Source organism: Artemia sp. Qi Xiang Cuo, chromosome 13, assembly GCF_049724085.1.
Source record: "Artemia sp. Qi Xiang Cuo chromosome 13, ASM4972408v1, whole genome shotgun sequence".
NCBI lineage: Eukaryota > Metazoa > Arthropoda > Branchiopoda > Anostraca > Artemiidae > Artemia > Artemia sp. Qi Xiang Cuo.
In genome coordinates, this window is record NC_142806.1 from 6,696,941 (window position 1) to 6,715,966 (window position 19,026).

The window sequence follows — 19,026 nt, forward strand, 5'->3', positions numbered from 1 at the left end:
GCTAGCTTAACATTTGCCCTTATTCTAGCTTCTTTATCCCCCAAAACGTGGCTTGACAGTAAATGAAAACAATCAGTATGAATAAAACAGTCACGTACGCAAGGGAGGGCTTTGGGTCCTTGCCTCTCTTCAAAATATAAAGATTTCTTATCTTTGGTAACTTCTTATGCTTTCCATATGCTTTGCATTTCTATGAATGTATGCCCCCCCCCCCTATAAATAAATCCCTGTGGGTGAGCCTGTTTCCAAGTACTTTTATATTTAAAAAAAAGTGCTATTCCATTCTGAAATAGCCTACGTATTCTTTTTTAACATAAAAATAATTTTCAACCAGTTTCGTGCTCGTTTTGAATTACATGAGTTTATAATAATAAAAAGTATAGATAAAAAAAAAAAAAAAAAAAAAAAAAAAAAACCAGTAACACGAGTACAGTTTGTTCAATGGCCGACAGTGTTTCGTGTAAACCTAGCAGCGAGTTCACTGAAATATCTCAAATTCAGCAATAACCGTTGGCAGCAGAGTTTTCAAATGATTTTGCTGCTAAAAGGTAAAGATTTTAGCCAATTTTTCGAGGAATTTAATGCCAAAATTAGAAATTTTTTGCAAAAGTTTGAAAATTTTTCTTTTTTTGCTGCTCACGAAAGGGCGAAAAATGTGAAAAAGGGCAGATAATCTGATGGAACCAATCAAAGTATTTCAGCCCGATTTTGAGCCAACTTTTCCGTATAACATGCTTAAATAAGACAGTTTGTTGTTTTTACCAAGGACCAAAGCTGCTTTTGTCAAGATCCAGGGACCCATAAAACCTACAACAAGGGAAGGTTTTATGCTTTTTCACGTGATCCCAGAAACCACCAAGCCTGAGGAAGTAGGAATGTTCATTGATTTCCAAAGGGCCTCCGTTTAGTTGATTTACGGCCTCACTTGGAAAAAGGTTTTTGACCAAAACTCAATTTTGATTCCAATCGTGTGAGCGGCTTCGCATAAGAACTGGCTCCTTTTACTGCCCCCTTTAATCATTTTTGATTGGTATTTGGTGTTTGTTCACAAGTCTGTGTGTCGCATTTCTTATTCTGGTCTATTCAGGTGATAATTCTAAGTAAATAGCCATGGACACCCATAAGGCATTTGCGGCTTGAACCTTAGGCTGGGTTTTGAGAATCAAATGCTGCTTCTGGTGATGATAGAAAAGAGATAGATGAGCCCTATCTCAAAATACTATGCCCAAGGGAGCACCCATAGCACAGCCACTATTGATGCTAAACTGATATTAAATAAGAAAAACAATTTTTTTTAACTGAAAGTGAAGAACGACATTAAAAATTAAAACAAACAGAAATTATTCCTTATATGAAGGGGGCTGTCCCCACCACCACGCCTCGCTCTTTACTATAATGTTTTTTTTTTTTTTAAAAAAATAGATTTGTGAGAAAGTCAAACTTTAGCGTAAAGAGCGAGGCGTTGAGGAGGGGACAGCCCCCTTCATATACGGAATAATTTCTGTTCGTTTTAAATCTAACGTCGTTCCTTAATTTCAGTTAAAAAAAACTTGTCTTTTTTATTTAATTTTTGAACATTTTTAAATTAATGCAGGTTTTGATTTTGCCTTACCGTACAAGAATAATTAAAACAAAATTTGCATATTAATTTTATTTTTATTTGGTTAAATGGCTTTCTCGAAACTTGTTTAATTTTATTTACGAACCTTTTTATTAGTAATAAATATACGTAAAAATGACCCCTTATTCCCAATCAGTTGATCAGTTGAAAAACTTTTTTTTTAAATTTAATTTCTGATCTTTTTCTTTAATAAAGCTGGAAAATCCGGCGCTCCCCTCATAGCAATGCCCATTCCCCCATGAAAACTTCCTTCATGGAAAGATCCCCCCATATAACCCAAATCAGTCATCCCAAATCAGTCAAATTTTTTCAGGCGCGTAACTTTTGATGGGTAAGATTAAACTTGATCAAACTTATATATTTGAAATCAACATTAAAATCTGATTCTTTTGATGTATCTATTGGTATCAAAATTCCGTTTTTTTTAGTTTCGGTTACCATTGAGCCGAGTCGCTCCTTACTTACAGTCCGTTACCACAAACTGTTTGATTATTCTTATTTTTGGAGTGCAGAGGCCATTTATGGCCTAAGCATTGATGAGTTCGAAATAATTCAAAATTTGACCTTATCTTGAAAATAGGGGAAATCAAATTTCCTATTCTAATATAAAACTCAACAAACAAACAAATCTCCACCGGTTTGACATGATTTTGATAACTGGTCCTTTCAGAGGCCTACTTGACCACGTCCAATTTTATTATATTTTCAAGAGTATCCACTAAGAGCACCTTTTTGACCAAAATAACTAAACCATTTATGCACTGGAACTTTTATGAAAAATATCAAAAACTATCCGAGTACTTTTTCTACCCAATAAATTGTGCAGCAAAATAAAAACAAACAATTTATTTTGTGTGCTGTATGAACTTAGACAAACTTACCTTCTAAATAGTTAAAATAAAAAAATTACTCTGGGCAATCAAATGTGGTTAGTATCTAGCAATAGACCAGCGAATGATTCTTGAATGTTTGACAGTGAATGATAAAATTGGTATCTGTTGATGTTATGTTATATTCAGTTTTGGAACGCTGTGTGTTGTAAGAAACATAACGTGATTACTGCCCTTAATTATCTAAAAACTGAAAACACTCGCATGTTCCTGCATGTAGAAGTCTTCAAGGACTTGCAGACATTCCATAGTCTCTATATACATCTATATAGTCTCTTCCATAGTCTCTATATACATCTGTATAGTCTCTTCCACAGTCTCTATGTTCCAGACATCTATATAGAGTAGCCTACCTATTAGGATAAATGTTTTCAATGGAAAAATGGTGTGGTCTAAGAAACTGTTTAAAATCATAGACAACACTGTTGCATGAATTTAATCAAACTGACCTCTGAACAGTTATATAAACAAAAATAAATTTACCTTGGGGAGCTCTCGAATGTGGTTGGCGTCTAGCAACAGCTCTTCTAAGCTCCTAGAATAGCGTAGTAAATCTTCTGGTACAGCTTGTAGCGAGCAATGTCTTTTATCAATACACTCAACTTGCCTATTACAGGCTTTAAATAATGGTATACACTTAAACATAATTTCTGCCTCAGATACTCATAGTTGTATTTACCTAAAATATAGGAATTTAATATTAGAAACATAGTTGCCAATATTGCAACTATTTCTGAAAGCAATAGGCATTTTCTACTTGGCATTTTCCCCTGCTACAGAACAGTATACTTGCTCGGAGAAATGCAAACTTGAAGACTATTGTCTGATTGATAGATTACTTTTAACTTTGAATACTAGTCACTATTATAACCTTTTGAATACTAGTCACTATATAACCTTTTGAATACTAGTCACTATTTCACTAAAAGTTAAGAGGTGGGGGGATTTTTCTCCATTTTTTTCTAGATAAAGGAGTTTTGGAAGCACTGTGTAATGTAAAAAATTTCCATTATATTTTGTATCTTCATTATATTTTAACTGTTTTGTTAAGACTATCTTGATAAATAAAACAAACGCAGAAATATTTGGTACTTGTATGATAAACCCCTTACCGCTCATGTTGTTCATTCATTGACGCATTGCAGAACCGGTTTTTTTGTTAGTTTCTTTCTGCTTATAATGAGATAAGAGAAAGAGAAGAGACAGCATAGGTGGAAAATGTACAATTTGAGCTATACATTTGCACATTGGGGGGGGGGGATAAAGTATTTGGACAGTGTGAAATTAGAAAATAATTCTTACTACATAAAATGCAAAATAATTGTACCTAATACACTAGGCATGCAGATCCGCCATACTTTACCCCTCCCTCCTAATGTGCAAATATATAACCCAAATTTATTTTACGTAGGTATATTTCGTAAGGATTGAGCGTCAGAAAAACATATTAGAAGAATATTAGGTAGGGGGTATATCATACAAGTGCCAAATTTTTCTTTTGACTCAAAACCCAATAATAATGTTTATTATATAGTCTACAACAAAAACAAAATATGAAAAAAAAAAACGATTCAGAAAAAAAGAAAACCAAAAAAGGGTGATTTTCAAACAGTGAATAAAACAGAAGACAAAGCAAATGTTTCAGCAAAGATTTTAAGTAATTGTCCTTAATGCATGTATTAAATAAAAAAAAAATAAGTTTTTGTTTTTTTAAACTGAAAGTAAGGAGCGACATTAAAACTTAAAACGAAAAAAAATTATTCCGTATATGAAAGGGGCTGCCCCCTCCCCTCGCTCTTTACGTTTAAGTGTTTTATTGTTTTGAAAAACGAAGTTGTGAGAGAGTATTAAACTTTAGCGTAAAACGGGAGGGGTTGATGAGGGGGCAGCCCCTTTCATATACGGAATAATTTCTGTTTGTTTTAAGTTTTAATGTCGTTGCTTACTTTCAGTTAAAAAACACTTATTTTTTTATTTAATTACTGAACGTTTTTGAGTTAATGCAGCTTTTATTTTGGCTCACCGTACGTGAATAATTAAAACAAAATTTGCATATTAATTTTACTTTTTTTGGCTAAATGGCTTTCTCGAAATTTTGTTCAGACGTAACTTACGAATTAACTTACGTAACGAACTTCTATATTCGTATATTCTAATTACGTATATTAGGGGGTTCGACCCCTAGTCAATACCTCGCTCTTTACGCTAAAGTTCAAATGTTGTTCTAATTCTTTAAGAGTGAGCCTTAATCACAAAAGCCGTTAATTAGAATAAATAGCTCTGACGAAAGTACAAAAAAAACTTCAGCGTAAAGAGCGAGGTAATGACTAGGGGGCGAACCCAATCATATAAGTAATAATTTCTGTTCGTTTTAAATTTTGATGTTGCTCCTTACTTTCAGTTGATTTTTTTTTTATTATTATTTAATTTATGATCGTTTTTTAAATAATGCTGGGAAATCCGGCACCCCCTTCATAGCAATGTCCCTTCCTCCATGGAAAGATCCAGGTGCGTAACTTCTGATGGGTAAGACTAAACTGATGAAAGTTATATATTTGAAATCAACATAAAAATCTGATTCTTTTGATGTATCTATTGGTATCAAAATTCCATGTTTTAGAGTTTCGGTTACTATTATAATAGTCGCTCCTTACTTACAGTTCGTTACCACGAACTGTTTGACAACAGGAAAAAAGTTAAAAACTTTATCCAGGTCAAATAACTTAAAATATATTTTAGAAACTACTGATTGTATATCAACTAGCTGCAGTTTCAAGCAGACTCTGGATGTTTGCCCTAAGGGCATGGATTCTTGGGTTAACATCACCCCCACATCCCCAGGGCAATGTCCCTAAATAGTTTAAATTATTCATTGTTCACAGATAGGTCATAGTAGAAAAGATGGAAATTCTTGGTCTCGGTTTTCCAATCAACTAGGAGCTCAAATGAGTGGTTCACTAGACCAAGATTCGAAGAGTTTCTCAAGGGTATAATCTGACGAAAAAATACATACCCGAGTAAATCAATAGTTGATATGAGCACCAGAGTTTTCAAATTACCTGCAAGACCTTGGGAATCGCTTTGGGGATAAAGTTGAAATTTTCATGGAGTTAAAAAATTGTGAGTAAATTTCAAATTTTGACTTATGAAAGGGGGCAGAGCTAAATGAGAGGACACCATGTGTATCCAGATCCTCAAAATTATATACCTGCAAAATCTTGAGAATGCTAACACTTAAAGGTGCTTTTGGACAAAAAAAGTAAGAGGATGGAGTAAGGAGACTTCAAATTTTTTTTTAGGGGGCAGGGGGTAAACAGAATTTTTCTCTGATGTAGGAAAATATTTTGAACTTTAAGTTCCTATGGGATATACAATCTTGGTAGAAATAAGTAGAAAGATACATCAAAATACACTATGCTTTTCCAGGTTGTCATAATGGTGTATCTACAATATCTTGGGAACGGCTTTGGGTATCAAGTTGAAATTTTCAGGGAGGGGGGGGGGGAGCAAGTGGACATAGAACTACGTCTTGGAGGAAAGGAGTGGAGCAAAGTCAAAAGACGCTATGTGCATCCACCACATAAAAATACCATATCTTCAAAATATGAGAAAAAGTTAAGGGAATGGAGTGAAAACCTTCAGGTCATCCAAATGGCATTTCTGCCACATCTTATGAACTGCTTATCGAATGAAATCGGAATTTTCAGGTACTATAAAGGGATGAAAGGAGAAATCTGGGAGTGGAGGGGGCTGAACCAATTGGTCTCACATCCACCAAAATGTTTTACACTAGAAGTTGTTATGGGACTCAAAATTCATGCACAGCTTATTATTGAGGTCAGTCTGAAGATACAGGGCATTGTCAAGCTATCAAAATGGTGCATCTAGGGAATAGTTAGGGGTATCGATTTGAAACTTTCAGGGAGTGGATTTTGAATTGGACTTTCAGGATTTTGAATTGAAGTTATCAAGTATTTTGCAGTAGGTTGCATATTGAATTGAAGTTATCAAGTATTTTGCAGTAGGTTGCATCAAGACATGGCTAATTGTAGACGGAGAAAAGCCAAGACAGGTTGACAGGGTGGGGGCAACTCGACATTCAACAATGACTTGGTGGGAGACAGTACAAATTAAACCAAATGACAATATATGCATCTAGGCTATCAAAATAAAATAGTTAGAGTATCTTGGAACAGCTTAAGGGTTTGGTAAGCTTATAAATTTTCAGTTTGCATAAGAGAGAAAAAAGGGGAGGGTGAATTCCAATTTTGCAATAAGAGCTGGGAGCATGTTTGATCCCTGGTGTCTAAAAAAGTGAAGGGTATTAAGATAAAGCTTACAAGGAATGCTAGGAGAGTGTTGAATTTAATTAAAATACAATATGTGCATTTGTAAAAAGGGTGTATCTCAGGAACAACTTAGGGCATTAAGTTTGAAATTCCAGGGAATCATAAGGGGGATAATCAATTGACCAAAATGCAATATACAAGCTACTAATACTCCTACTATAATTACTGCTTCTGCTGTGACAACTACTAAGACTTAAGATATTAAGGTAAAATTCCAGGAAATGCTGAGGGGAAACTTGAACTAAATTAAAACACACTATGTGCAGAGAGGCTGTCAAAGGGGTATACCAACAAAATCATAGGAACAGCTTTGAGTATTAAGCTGAAGCTTTCAGGGCATGATGAGGAGGATTTCAACTGCAGTGCATTAAGCTATAATTTTCAGGGCATATCAAGGGGGATGTTGAAGTAGCCAAAAGGCATTACGTGCATATTACTGCAATTACTACTACAATTACTGCTGCTACTGAGGCTAATCTTATTAAGGTAAAACTTTTAAGCAAATGTTTATGGGGAGTTTGAACTACATCAAAACAAACTATGAGCATGCATGTTACCAGAAGCGTGCATCAGAAAAATCTCAAGAACAGCTTAGAATATTAAGTTGAAAGTTTCAAAACATGTTCAGGGAGATGTTGAACTAACTAAAAGGCACTATGTCCATGCTGCTACTGCAACTTCCCCAGCCAGTCTACTACTTTAAGTAAGGGTAAGGGAATTAAAATGAAATTTTCTGAAACAAATCTTGAGGGGGATGTTTAACTAAATCAAAACACAGTATGTGTATGCAAGTTGTCAAAAGCAAACATCATTAATATGTAGGCTAAGGAACATTTTAGAGCATTAACTTGAGACTTTCAGGGAATTTTTAGAGGTATGTTGAGCTAACGAAAAAGTTTAGAGCATTAAGTTGAATCTTTCAGGGCATGTTCAGGGGGATGTTGAATTAATGAAAAGGCACTATGTGTATCCAACTACTACTACTACTACTACTACTGAAGATATGGGTATTAAGGCAAAACATTCAAGGAATATACTGGGGGATGTTGAACTAAATCAAAACGCTATGTGAATGCAAGTTGCCAATAGGGTGTTTCAGCAATATTTTAAGAACAGCTAAGAGTACTGAATTGAAACTTTCAGGGCATTTTAAGGGGGGGGCGGAACTAATAATATACGAAAAAATATAGACTATATAGAAAAATACGAAGAGAAAACAGAAAGAAAACATACTCAAAAATAAAAACAAAACAACTTCATAAATAACAGCAAAAAACAACAACTTCTGGAAGAAAAAAAAAGGAAAAGAGAAACAAAAAAAAAGGAAACCAGTAGAATAATTAAACAAGCAAACTTGCCAACTCGTGCTTTATAGTTACTGGTTTTATTTTTTGCCAGCTGATAAGTTTCTCAACAGCTAGATATGGGTCAGCTAGGTTATAGCACCAAATCCAAAAACTATCTTTTGTCCATGGTGGCAATTTTAGTAGGTACTTGGCAAAACGGAAAAACAAAGAGCGGATTTTAGACTTTTCATGGTTTGCCAAGAGTTTCCAAAAAGGGGTCACATATAATATATGTGGCAGAGCAGTAGCATTGTAAATACTTACCAGTAGAGAATGGTTAAATATCAGAGTGGATTTAATGATCAAGGCATAGGAGCTGGAAATTTGCCGTCCAAGATGTGAGAATAGGAGGGAGCGGGTATGCTGTGATGAGGTACCTATTGGCAGCCCCAGATATACTATTTTACCAACTGGTTTTACTGAGTATTCACCTAGTGTGATATTAGTAGAAGGGTCATTCGTCCAATTATAAAACAAGACTTCCGACTTTTGGGAGTTAAATCTCAGACCAACTTTCTCGTAATTTAACAGCAGACATGAAAATATTTCTTAAAGGCAGTTAAGCGTCCAGCTGAGATTCAGCATGTCAACAGCATAGCATACCAGGGAGATGTCAATGGAACTGACGGCACCTTTGCGGACTGGTATCAAAGCTGACCATGGTGCTGGAGGAAGGCCTTTATTGGGAGGGAGCTTGAGTTGCACGCAAAGGCAAGAGTAAAGATCACAGATGATATTTGAGTTCACTCCTCTTAGCTGAGTTTAGCAACATAAGCGCATGAATCAAATGCTCTCTGCAGGTCTAAGCCACCAATTGCTAGGCTTTCTCCTGATTTGTGTGTATCTAGGAGTGCATTTGCAACAACATGGAGAATTTCAGTAAAACCGTGAAATTTCAGAGAATTTCAGTAAAACCAATACCACATTGGAATCCAAATTGTCTTGAAGGACTGCAACACAGTTTCTCAAACTCATCTATGAATAAAAGTTCAAATAACTTGCAAAGAGAAGTAGCAATTGTGATTGTATGGAAAGAGGAGCATTACGTGGTAGTTTTCCTTTTTTAGGAACTGGCGTAAGATCTTCAATTGAGAAAGTAGTTGGGACAATACCCTGAATGAGGATAACCTGCATCAGGAGTTACATGACTAATGAGAGCAGGCCCACCACTTTTTAAATGGAATGCACTGATTCCATCAATCCTGAAAGATTGTTAAGGTTTTAGGCAAAAGATGGCCTTGCATGCAGCTCCCTCTGTTACAACATATCACCCTGAGGACAACTAGCTAAGAGGTTGTCCAACTCAGCTTTGTATCTTTTGTTGAGGGCTGAGTAGGGGCCAAAAATTCTGACTCATATACTCATACCATTCAAAATCAGGGATAGAAGATGCGGACAAAGAGTCATCGCTTTTAGAGGATAGAAAACGCCAAAGGAGAGAAGGATTCTTTTTTACCCTTGCATATTCAATATCAATCATCTTTTTTCTGTGACCTTTTAGCTCCTTCACAAATTTTCTTTTTGTCTATCCAAATTGAATTGACTATCCCCAAACAAGGTCGTCCACAAGAAATCCAAAGTTGAAGCCAGAATCTAGACTTAGAATGGGTATACACTAACTCTGGATTTTCAGACCAGCCAAGAAGGGTAGGATGACAGGGTCTACTTAGAGGGACGGTAGCTTTATCAGCAAAGCAAAGGGCATGGCCAATTTCTACACAATATATGTTGACTGATAGTTCTGTTTCCTCCTTTGAAAGAGCAGTCAATCTGGATCAAAAAGCACTATGAACATACTATCACTAATGCTACTATTACTACTACAACTACTACCAAGACTAAAGATATTAATGAGACTTTTTGAGACTGTTTAGGGGGATGTTGAACTAAATCAAAACACAATATGTGCATTCAGGTTGCTGAAAGGGCTGATCAGCAATATATCAGGAACCACTTAGAGAATTAAGTTTGAACTTTTGGGACAAGTTGAGGGGGGGGGGTTGAACTAATAAAAAAGCACTATGTGCATACTACTACCACTACTACTAATAGTAAAGCTACAACTGCTTCTACAACTAGCACTACTACTAGTAAAGCTAAGGGAATTAAGGTGAAACTTTGAGGGATTGTTGAGGGGGATGTTACACAATGTGCATGCAGATTATCAAAAGGGTGTATCAGCAATATCCAAGAAATGGCTTAGAGCATTAAGTTGGAAATATCAGGACTTGTTGAGGGGATGTTGATCTAACCACAAAGGTACCAATTGAATGCTACTGCTATTCCCACTGCTACTATTACTATTGCTAAGGGTAAAAAGGCAAAACTTTCAGGGAATGGTAAGGGTAGAGCTGAACTACATCAAAATGCATGATGTTCATACAGATTGTCAAAAGGGTGCATCAACAAGAGCTCAGAAATGGATAAAAGTGTTAAGGTGAAGCTTTCAGGGCATTTTGAGGGGGATGTTGAACTAAATTAAAAACTTTGTACATTTAGGATATCAAAGGGGTGTATCAGCAATGTACCAGCGACACCTTGGGGTGTTAAGCTAGAACTTTCAGGGCTACTGATATTATTACCACTTTTGCTACTACTTTTACTCCTACCACTGCTATTATTGAACTAAATCAAAATATTTTAAGTGCTCCAGGTTTTGAAAATTACATAGGTGGGATATCTCTGGACTAGAAGAGGGTATAAAGTACAAACTTTCAATGAAGCTTTATGTTTCTATAGAACTAAATAAAAACACACTATATGTATGCTGGTTATCAAAGGGATGTATCAGCATTATCACAGGAATGCCTGAGGACATTAAGTTGATATTCTCAGGACTAGTGCTATTACTACTGCTACACTTTTGAACAAAATGGTAAAGTGTAAATTATATTCTGGTCTCTAGAAGGCACAGAAGGCATTAGTGCTACTCCTCTTTGTGGCAGTTTCTGCTCATTTTGATGTTGAGTTGGTCTTTAGAATTGATGAAGCTATGGTCTTTAGAATTTTTAGGGGACAGTAGCCCCACTCCTGCTTGTTTTATATTTTATTTTTTCATTGATAGTAATTTCATTTTGTTTTAAGCTTGAATTATTATGACATCGATTTCCATTGTCTTAGGTTGTAATTTGGCTCTTAGTTATTCCTTGAAAAATCTTTGTGAAAATTTTTAGAAAGAGCATTGACAGGGAAATTACACAGTAAATTTCTTTTGTTCCAATTGATTTCTATCCTATACTGCTTTCTTTTTCTTTTAGAATATTGACATGCTTTTTCTTTTAGAATATATCTGCCTTTTAAAGCTCTTTCTGAATATACCAATTGCTAATGTTGTGTATTTCATTTTGGTTAGTATTACCATCATTAAAAAAAAATCATTAAAAACAAAACACAGACCCCTAATGGAGCTAGATTAGGTCACAGGCCTATATGACTGTTTACCAACTTCATGGGTTTATAACATATCTTGTGCTGTATTTTTTATTAAAAATTGGTCTAAAATACCAAACAAAGCCGATTTGATAAAAGAAATAAAATCATTGAATTACTGAATTTAGCCAATGGTTATATCAAGGTCATTTAGGGGGAGGGTGGTAAAATTGGGAGAGCAGTGATAATTATAGGCCTACTTAGAAAGAACATACTCAATTTTATGTATTTTGTTGAATATACTATTTATTTTTACCAGAATTTGTCCCTTGAAAGCAATTTGTAAATTGATACATCTTCCATGGATTTTGTTGAACAAAAGCAGGCCTAATCTACAGCTTACTTAATCTGTACTATAAAAAAGAACCTATAAATTTAAGAACAATAAAAATATATCTTTCTTAAAAATAGACAACAGGCGCCTGATCTTGTATATGATGTATATAGGTTTAGACAGTTGAGATTGGCTGATAGTTAGTACTAAGTTAGCAAGGGATTGGCTGACTACAATCTTGGAAAGCTTATGGTTTTTTTAACATTTAAATTTAGACAAAAATTCAGCCTAGTGGATTTAAAAATAACTATTTGCTTCACAGCATTTGTCTTCAATCAAATTTGTCCAAGACTGAGTCTGTCTCAAAGATTGAACAGCATTTTCTGAGATGAGGTTCAAGCTTTAAATGAGTGTCCAAGATTAGTCTTTATTATTGATTAAATAAAAAAAGATTTTTGAACTGAAAGTAAAGAACAACATTAAAACTTAAAATCAAGAGAAATTATTATGTATATAAGGGAGTTTGCCCCCTTGTCAATACCTAGCTCTTTATGCTAAAGTCCAAATTGTGTTCTAATTCTTTGAGAATGACTCCTGAATCACAAAGGTTGTTTAATTAGAATAAATAGCTCTTTTAAGAGAACTTTAGTGTAAAGAGCAAGGTATTGACAAGGGGCCAAACCCCCTCATATATGTAATAATATCTGTTTGTTTAAAGTCTTAATGTTGCTCCTTTCTTTCAGTTGAAAAAACTTGATTTTTTTTATTTAATTTCTGATCATTTTTTTAAATAATGCTGGGAAATCTGGTGCCCCCTTTGTGGAAAATTCTCTTCTCCCATGAAAATTCCTCCCGTGTAACCCCCTCCCCCTGGCCAGAAAAAAATCCAGATGAGTCTGAACTACTACATAGGTGTATTTTAATTAAATATTTAATATATAGAGTTGGTTAGGTATTTTGTATAATGCACTCTAGGTGGCCTGCTTTCCATAATCTCTGTTGTAGTTTCTATAATTTTGATAGTAAAGTACAATATTTTCATCAGATTTTGGTATATTTCATTATGATTAACCTAACTTCACTTCTTGAGCGTAATTGGGATAATAGACAAGTACTGTATTCTTTTAACTTATTTGTCACCCATTCTTGACAATCCTTCATTTCAGTTTCAAATATGTCAGAAATGACATATTCAAATAGCATCAATTTTTCCTTAGTAGTAAAATAATCATAAGAAAAATGGCTTGTCACAGAGGCAACATCGTTTTTAGTTTTTTCTGAAAGTTTTTTAGTGCTTTGAGCAGAAGTTTTCAAGCAATTGTGCTCATCTACTCTATTGTGTAGGGATACATGACAGGATCTTATCTAATTTATTTCTGGCTGGGATCAGCTCTAACTTCAAGATCCTATGCCCAAAATTAGACAACATTGTCTATTATTGGGTTCAAGGTTTAAATGGGTGTACAAGATTAGGCTCCATTTTGTCTATCAGTATATTTGAAATTGTGAGTGTTTTATATTCTTAAAATATTCAATCAAATCTCATACTTATGATAAGAATCTAACAGATCCAAGGGTGAAATGATCTACTTTCCAGGCAGTATGACAGCCAAACAAGAGAATTATTCCTATAGATATCACACTGAGCACAACAAGAATTGAAATCCTTAACTCACTCTAAGCTGCAATTTAAGGTAGCCTAGTGATTTAACTGTTGAAGAACAGATTTGTCTGGGTATGGTAATAGCTTTTTATGTTCTTTCCAAATATAATAATTGCTTTACTCAGAAATTCAATTTTAAGCACTTTAGGGACCCTTGAAGATTAAACTTTTTCTTCTTATTTTTTCCTATTGAAAAGGGATAAAAGTTGGTCAAAAACTTACTATTTAATAATTGATTACAATTCTATTTTGCAAAAATTATGAAATAAAATTTTATTTCAATCTTTTAAAAACAAGTCCTTTGGATTAATTTTAGCGGGGGTAGGGCTCCTGTGTACAAGCATGTGTAACAATATTTGGCAAAACTGACTAATGTATAAACATGTGATAATTTTAGTGAGAAATGCAGCCTAAAACTATATCTGGTTTCCTAAAGAGGACCTGCAGCAAACTGTTGACAATTTTAAGAATTTTTTGGTAATTTCCTAAGGAGGACCTGCAGCAAACTGTTGGTTAAAATATACTTCACAGTCAAATATTGGAATTCCAAACAAGCTAACAAAATATACACTTTTAAATAGGATTAAACCCTTGAATTTACAGCTTTGACATTAACTAACAAATCACAAACAATTTAAAACAATCAAGTATGCAATGCTTTTCCTTTAATAGAAAATAAAATATTAATAATAATATTTAGAACTGGTGTGTATACTTGTGGCAAGGTTTAGGCTGCAAGAGCTTGGCAATAAGGCTGTTCTTTTGCACTAAGATCTTACATCTATCTGCAAAGATTTCCATTCTTTTAACTCATCTTTGTTCTAAGATCTTATAGCTTACTAATCTTAGCAAGAAGTATGAAGGATGCCATCTTTCTGCCATATAGAACAATGATGAGAGAACTTTGATGATATACTCATCATTGTTCTTAGACTGCTGATCAGAGCACAATGATGAAAGATGTTGGTAAAAGAAAACTATAAGATGTAAGATCTTAGTGCTAAGATTTCACTTTTAAGCATTCTTTGTCAAAAGATGTAAGATCTTAGCTCAAAGATGAGTAAAAGAACAGCCCTAATGCATCCAACAAGCACTTGGAATCCATTCTTCTAGTCTAGCAATATCTACTGGTAATATTGAAAATGGGCTAAGGTTAGGAAAATGAAACTTTCAGGGATGGGTCTACAGGCTAAAGTATTGGTACTTTCCCATTATATGGGCACTTCTTAAAAGTAAAGTTTTGTTAATGCTAATGAAATAAAATTGGATGTATATATAATAGCTTATAAACAAATTTGGACTATATACTTACAGATTAGGGGGAGGGATGGGGTAAAAGTCTGCCATAAAAGACTTCGAATCAAGCTCCAAGCTATTGGGGTGAGTGGTGGTGTGGTTGAGTGGGTGATGCAGTTCTTAACAGATAGGAAATAGACGGTTAAAGTATTTGGCAAGGATGGAAGGACGTTTTTCTCCGAGGTGGCTGCTGTTGGAAGTGGTGTCCCCCAGGGCACGGTTTTGGGTCCGACATTATTTAATATATATATAAATGACATGCCAAAAATCCTAAATAACAAAGTAAGCCTCTACGCTGATGACTCAAAACTTATTGGTCGTGCAGACACAGCAGAGAATATTAAGTTGATCAAAGTGGACCTTAAAACATTCACTCACTGGACTAATATTTGGAAGCTTGAACTCAATGCATCAAAATGCAAGACTCTCCACCTTGGTAAGAAAAACCCACACACTCAGTACCGTTTGAATTGTAAGGAAGGGTCCTAAAATGCCATTTTCAGCAGCCACGTGGAGAGAGATCTTGGTGTCCTGGTAGACAACAAATTGAAATTTCATATTCATGCACAAGCAACTATTGCGAAGGCTAATCAGACTCTTGGCTTAATCAAAAGAACGTTCACTAGCAGATCTCCAACTGTTATGACCAAGCTATACAAGAGTCTAGTTCGACCAAGGCTAGAGTTTGGAATGTGTATCGCATGCCCAATCAATAAGACAGACCAAGCAGCTCTAGAATCAGTCCAGAGGAGTGCAACGAAATGTATTAGAGACCTCTATGATGTCCCTTATCCATCCTGTCTCCGTAAGCTTAGAATACCATCTCTAAAATATCGTCGCAAACGAGGCAATGTGATAACAGCATACAAGCTCCTAAATGCTGAGGATACCATTCCTGGCCTTTTCCAACCGGACAATTCAAACAGAACTCGTGGTCATTCTCAAAAGCAATTCTGAAAACGAGCCAAAACCAGACTAAGAAACAAGTTCTTCTCAAATAGAGTTGTCAGCTTGTGGAACTCCCTTAGTGAAAAAACAGTAACCTCTGCCAGCGTGGATGCATTCAAGTCAGCAGTGGATAGGGAGTGGCTCAACAAACCGTGGTGCACCATTTGGGACGCCACAAATGATGATTAACTATCATCACTGAAGCTGGCGGACACAGGATTCGTCCTATCGCTAGCAAGTGCGATTTAAGGTAATGTAACCTAACCTAGGTACCTTTTTCTCACCCTAAACCCCAAAAAACAACAGTTTAAATATTGTAAATTCAATGAGAAACCAAAATCTTCAATCAATTTAGATAACAATTACCCACTTTACAAGTCTCCATCACTGTATTCATTTGACTGTCTATAGCCAAAGTGCCCATATAATGGGAAAGTACCAAAGAATGTCCTGGGAAGGTATTTTGAAATACATATCTCTACTTCTTCTCTCTCTAGAGGGTCCTGACCTTTGATGACCTTTAAAAATATGTTTGTTATAAAAGAGAAACCTTGCAGAATAGATCTTCTGCTTAAATGAAGAACAAAAAAAATAGTTTTCAGCTTCAAAACTTTGCTCAATCCCAATTTATAAGGTCTTAAATATATGCAAATAGGCTACACTTCCTAAATTTGAAAAAAACAACATTGATACAGCTTAAAATTCTACTTCAACAACAGGAATTGCATTTTCAAAACTAAAGCCAGAGAAAAAGAAACTGATCACTGAAAATTAAGGTAAAATGTTGTTTTGTTAAAATTTAAATAGATATAGACCAGTGATAGGCCTATTGGAAAATTTCAGGACCCTCTAAAGAGGGAAGGAGTGGAAGTAGGTACTTCAAAATACCTTCCCAGACAAACTTTAGCCTGTAGACCAATCCCTGAAAGTTTCATTTTCCTAACCTAGTCCCTTTCCAATATAGCCAAAAGTAGCTAAAGTAGAATTTTACTGAGGTAGGTACTTCAAAAAAAAACCTTCCTGGGACATACTTCAGCCTGTAGACCCATCCCTGAGCATTTCATTTTTCTAACCTAACCCTTTTTTATTTTAACATTACATTTAGCCTAATTGTAATAAATCAATGCAAGCCTATGACTAAGCTATTTAATATAGCCTAAATACAAGCTAGCATTGGATTCTAAATTGAATAGCAGGATTTAATTCTAATCATGGTCTATAGGCACTTTAATGACTGAAAATGGAATTAGTAATATTAGTAATTAGTTGGCCTAGCCTATATTTAAAGTTTTTAAGACACATTTAAAAGTGTGATCATCTTCAAGCATGGAAAAAAATCCTATTTAGTTTATATGTGGACAGACACTCCAGTGTTACCATAAATAATTTCCTAGCACAGGCCTACTGCTTCTTATAAGATTGCATTTTTAGGAAAAGGTAGGTTAGGCTAGTACATCCAAAAACTAGGCTAGTCGTTTACACTGTTGTTAGCCTACTATAGCCCAAACAAAACCATAACTTTGCTGTCCTGTTGACACACTTGTGAATTAAAGAATACTGAATCTGATCTAAATGTGGTTTCATAGGCTAGGCATAGCCTACAGGTTGTCATAAAGTACTCGCATCCCTGTACAATTCAGCTAAAATCATCCCCAAACCAGAATAAATATGTAATAATCCAAAACGCTCGTTAAAAAAAAATTTGTCAATACTCAGAGCAATGCAAGGCATAAAACTTTATTTGTATAAACTTACAAACAAATTCTAGGGGCAAGTTCGTTTTGGTAACATTGATGAAACAGATGCAGATCTTGACCCAAAGAGAAATTATTATAGATAAAGCGTGATTTGATCACAATTTTGAAGACAAAACGTCAACAGATAGACTGATTGATCTCCTGGATGGAGTCATTAAGTTCCTCTTCAATTATCTATCTGATAGGAGCTACAAATTATGGGTGCAAAATGAACTCTCCAGTATTTCAGCACCATCATATTCCACAACAAAAAGTCCGTCATACCACCAAAATTATTCGTCAATAATGAGGAAATAGAATATGCTGTAGCCCCTAAATTTTTAGGAGTATAACTGGATCCAAGACTGACTTGGCAAAATTAAATCAGCTATGTAAAAAATTCACGGATACAAAGGTTACTCATCCTTAATCGCCTGTCGGGGTCAAAGTGGGCTAATTCCCAAGAAATACCCTTTGATTTTTACAAGGGGTTTATTCGTTCGAAGTAGTCCCCGAAGCCGCGCCACGCCGACATGACGGCGGCGAATGTGTTATTTAGTATCGGCGGCGTCAAACTCAAAACGAGCAGAAATTAACATAAGTTGGTCTCAAAACCCCTATGCCTTCCCAGAACAGAATTTGCACTTTACTGAAAAAATATAAATGTTTTTACTTTTATAACTTTAATAAATCAAATAATATTAAGATTTTGATAATTAAATATCAGTATATGTACATTAAACTGACAATGCACATTCATTTGTTTTTTTTTTTTCAGTAGAGTGCAAATTATGTTCTGGCCTTGGGAAGGCATAAGGGTTTTGAGCCCAACTTATGTTAATTTCTGCTCGTTTTGAGTATGACTCGGTTATTTATTTTAATTTCTGTTCATTTTGGGTTTAATTTGTTTATCGATGCTGACTTGTGGTAGTTCCAAACTGGGTAGATTATTTGATTTGATTGTTGCTCATTTTTTGTTTAATGGAGTTCTTTACTTGTCTTTGAAAAAATTATTTTGTGGAAAAAGTTTTCTTAATTAATAACTGTTTGTTTTATATTGACATAGACTTTTCAGGGAAAAAGAAAATAATAATTCAAATCTTTTCGTTTTTTTAAAGAATTTATAGTTTGGCCTGCTATTTGCTTGCTAAAAAAAAAATTCCAGCAATTTTTAACAACATAGACCCGTTTAAAAATTTGTACTCAAATAGTATTGTTTAATTTAGTTTCATACCTCCTCAAGTGGTCCAGAAATGTAGAATGCGATACCCTTCACAAAACAATCGGGATACTTTCTCTGACTGCACATATGCAGCTGCATTTTTTGGGTTGTATTTAAATTCAGAACCAAATACGGCCACGACGATTCGAATATAATCCCCTGATCTGGTTCGGGTTGTTACTAACGTATTGAATTGAGAATAGACATTAACACAGTTTTTCTTGGTTTAATCTTAAAGTAACATTTAGTTTT

General features: G+C 34.8%; 1 protein-coding gene across 5 annotated transcripts in view; it reads right to left on the bottom strand.

Annotated features, from left to right (window-relative positions):
* Positions 1-17,700, bottom strand: part of scrib (scribble planar cell polarity protein) — a 214,732-nt gene extending 197,032 nt beyond the window's left edge. For all 5 annotated transcript variants that reach the window (XM_089098677.1, XM_089098679.1, XM_089098678.1 and 2 more), the window contains exons 1-2: positions 17,572-17,700; positions 2,995-3,190 (exon numbers count right to left, since the gene is read on the bottom strand). In XM_089098677.1, coding sequence (XP_088954803.1) covers positions 2,995-3,156 — 162 coding nt within the window. In that variant the 5' untranslated portion in view covers positions 3,157-3,190; positions 17,572-17,700. The remainder of the gene's footprint in view (positions 1-2,994; positions 3,191-17,571) is intronic.
* Positions 17,701-19,026: the final 1,326 nt, after the last annotated feature.